At 36.8% G+C, this 3,887-nt stretch overlaps 1 protein-coding gene across 1 annotated transcript; it reads right to left on the reverse strand.

Annotated features, from left to right (window-relative positions):
• Nucleotides 1–346: 346 nt before the first annotated feature.
• On the reverse strand, nucleotides 347–3,550 carry LOC135167948 (uncharacterized). The gene is made up of 5 exons (XM_064131686.1): nucleotides 3,475–3,550; nucleotides 3,137–3,405; nucleotides 2,954–3,090; nucleotides 1,632–2,706; nucleotides 347–505 (listed from the first exon to the last, which is right to left on the reverse strand). The coding sequence occupies exons 1-5, from the start codon at nucleotides 3,548–3,550 to the stop codon at nucleotides 347–349; spliced, it is 1,716 nt and encodes a 571-aa protein (XP_063987756.1).
• Nucleotides 3,551–3,887: the final 337 nt, after the last annotated feature.

Here is a 3,887-nt window from a genome sequence, read left to right on the forward strand (position 1 = left end):
TTGTTGACAGGAATCCAAAAGTAGGAAGTCCAGTTAACAGAGCCGGAAGGATAGAGAGATTTTCTAGGCTCGTAGGTTTTGATTAATCCCACTTCTGACACCAATGTTATATCCAGCGAAGAATAAAGAGGACACAGGTTGATAAATATTTGGGACGGTTTATTAGTTACAAAGAGTATTACGATGTGACACGTCAGAGCTCCGAAGAGAGACACACAAGACTGATATCATATCCAAAAGACAGTCGTGATTCTCCCGAAGTTCAGATCATAGACAAATGAATGAGCCTTCGAAGGGGGATACGTAACAATATATAAGGATTTAAAAGTAAGTAATCGCTTTATTGTTAATCATGTGAATCATAATTATTATTATTATCATTGTAGTGCTTTGTGGTACACGATGTTTTTTGTTTGATTACCTGGCGCAGAGATAAACAAATCTGATGGTTTTCCAACACGTGAACAGGCAACATACAATTGACCATGTGAGAAACATGGGTTTTCTAGATTAATACCACAAACACTTAATGATTGCCCCTGGGACTTGTTTATAGTCACATATAATACCACAAGTGGTTCAAAATTATCGAATATTTCCCGATAGATTCGTTGCAAACAAATGAAGGAGTCAAGTTTTTCAGGCTAAAAAATCACGAGTGCGAAGCACGAGTGATTTTTCCTGAAAAACTTGACGACTTCATTTGTATGCAGGGAACCTAGAGGGAAATATTCTATAATTTTGAAGCTCGAGTGGTATTCAGGGGATTATTTTTCCTATCCAAATTTCGGCCAAGAGAATTGTGCCATGACATGAAAAGAGGTTTATTTGGTTAGGTGTCGTTTGTTTATCAAAATTATCAAAAAATTATCGCATATAATACCACAAGAGCTCCGAAATTATCGGATATTTCCCGATAGGTTCGTTGCAAACAAATGAACGTGTCAAGTTTTCCAGTTTAAAAATCACGAGCGCGAAACGCGAGTGATTTTTCTGGAAAACTTAACAAGCTTATTTGTTTGCAGGGAACCTTGAGGGAAATATCAGATAATTTCGAAGTTCGAGTGGTATTCGGGGGATTATTTTTTGCATCCAAATCTTGGCCGATAGAATTGCACCATGAGACATAATTGTCAACGAATTGCCATTTAATCTGTCAGATACAATTGAGGGTTACTTCAACATTTGTTTTTTTTTTATATATATCAACATGCAAAATTTCCAGTGAAATTTCCAAGAATTTCCGCTGAAATACCGTGTTGGCTATACAAAATAACGTCGAATGGTGCAATCCTATTGGCCGAGATTTGGGTGGGAAAAATAATCGCTGATATTCGAGGTAGGCTATACAAAATATCAACAAATGGTGCAATTCTATTGGCTGAAATTTGGGTGTGAAAAATAATCATAGCAAAAGCAAGCCGCACTGGAAACTTTATTCTTTTCAACTCAAATGGCACGTCAGTCGGAATCATTGGTATGCGCGATATGAGAACATCTTCTCCTTTATACTTTCCTTTGAGTAGAGTTGCTTCTATCACTTTGTTTAGTAATTTTTTTATCGCTAACCGTGTACCGTTGCAAAGACGCGGTTGGTTGATATTTCGCAACATTATAACCACCGATCCAACCTTTAATTGAAGATTGTGAGGTGGCAATCCTGGCAAATCCAGCGAGTTTAAAAATTCCGGTGGATAGTTGAGTACATCATCTTGATTAGTAGTCGAATCAACTGATTTATATATCCTCAAATCGCCTGTTATTTGTTCTTGAATTTTGAAATTTAATTCATTTACATCTATGTTTTTTGCAGCCAGTATAGCTCGTTCGCTCAACCAATCATGGTTTCTGTAATTTTGAGAAACATCTGGAAACACCTTCTGAATAAGTTCATCTTTTGATCGGGTTAACTGACAAAAACTTTGAGGAAAGTTAATGCAGCCAGTCAACATGTCTATAGGAAATTTGCCATTACCAATGTCAATGCGTTGTTTCGAGAATATGTTTCCAGATTGGTCATTTTGCAACTCGACACGCATATTCTTGCTTAAATGAAGTACTTTGACATGTTTCCACAAATTGGAGGACTTTAGACATGCATTGAGTTCATCAGCTGGCGTTGATCGTGGAATCACTGGCAATGTTTGACGAAAATCTCCTGATAATAAAATCATTGCACCACCAAATCGGTTATTATTGCTCCGTAGATCTTTTAAGGTTCTGTCTAAAGCCTCCAAAGATTTTTTATGTGCCATCGTGCATTCATCCCAAACAATCAATTTACATTGCTGCAAAACCTTTGCCATTGCAGAGTTCTTCGAAACGTTGCAGGTTGGAGTTTCATTGCTTTGCATATTTAATGGCAATTTTAGTGCTGAATGGGCGGTTCGACCACCTTCAAGCAAAGTTGCTGCGATTCCCGATGAAGCGAGTGCAAGTGCAATTTTATTTTGTGTGCGAATTGTTGCTAATATTAATGAAATCAAAAAAGTTTTTCCTGTACCACCAGATGCATCTAAGAAGTAAATCCCTCCAGTTTCATCATTTGTTACTTTCATAAGAGTTTCAAATACATACTTCTGTTGTTCATTTAACAGTGGAAGATTTGTTTGAATTAATTCTTTCAAAGCGTTGAGATCATACAGTTTTTCTCGATGCAACTCTTGGTTAAAAGCGTCATGCATTGGACGATTGGGGCGGTCAGGCCTAATTGAATTAATAGTTTGTTTGACATTATCAAGCACATGTCCTCAATTGAAATCAATGCTTCATTGTAAATTTCTTCACTGATTTGTATATTTGGATTTCCCATTCTATTCCGTATTTGATACAAAATATCATCACACATATAATCTTTGTACTTGATCCACAAATCAATTGGGTTTGATGGGAAGCATGCAGATATGATTATAGAAAACAATGTTCGTATTTGATGAGCGTGTGATGATATTACAGCATCATTGAGAGTTTGATCCCAATGAGCGTCATTTTCAAGCAATTGCAAACGTTGACAGGCTTCTCTGTAGGATCCACACAATTCACCATCAACAGTTCGTAACTGTTGGAATGATGTTGGGCCACGTACATTGACTAATAGCAGTCATAAATAAAAACATTCATCATTGCTTGGATGTACTGAATAAATCCGGCCAATCGCATCGGTGGAATATACATCTGTATATCCTGGAACTGGTTTTCCTTGTTTCCTTCGTATAAATCTCCTTGAGGATTGATTCCAGGTATAATATTTTGGCATTTCAGAATATAGCAATGTTTGTGCGAAATCATCGTTTTGGCATGTCTCAACAAAACTGGTTAATGTAGTAGATGGTGGCTGAGCAGCTCTTTGTACTGCGTTCTGTGCTGTAAAATACACTACTCTTTGTCCATTTTCTAAATGCACAGCTAAGTGAACAACAGAAGGGTGTCTCTCATGAATAGGAAAAGAAAATATTCGCGAAACTGATTCATTACTACTGACATAGCGGCCCATTTGGTATTGGGTAACTTCATCATTGGAATTCTCTGCACCAATTCCAATCACAGCCATATCACTCCCTTTGGTTACATATTTGCAAATGTATTTAATAGATTTTATTGTTGCGAATTTAAAAGAAGGAAGAGCAAACAATATCTGGTTTGAGAAATAGTAGTGATTTATTTTTACTGTAATATAAAGACAACTCCTCTCTTTTATCGTCTAGGCTCAACTGACTAACAACTCTGTGTCTTCAACGTATTACGAGAATACTGTACACTCTCTCTTTTATCGACCCCAGATAACACGCGCTAAACTACCTCAATAGATTTCACTGAATGGCAAGATTCAACGTTGATGTGTGCTTTGAATGTCTTTGATAAAATGGGTGAATATGGAACAATCCAAC

Source organism: Diachasmimorpha longicaudata, chromosome 12, assembly GCF_034640455.1.
Source record: "Diachasmimorpha longicaudata isolate KC_UGA_2023 chromosome 12, iyDiaLong2, whole genome shotgun sequence".
Lineage (NCBI taxonomy): Eukaryota > Metazoa > Arthropoda > Insecta > Hymenoptera > Braconidae > Diachasmimorpha > Diachasmimorpha longicaudata.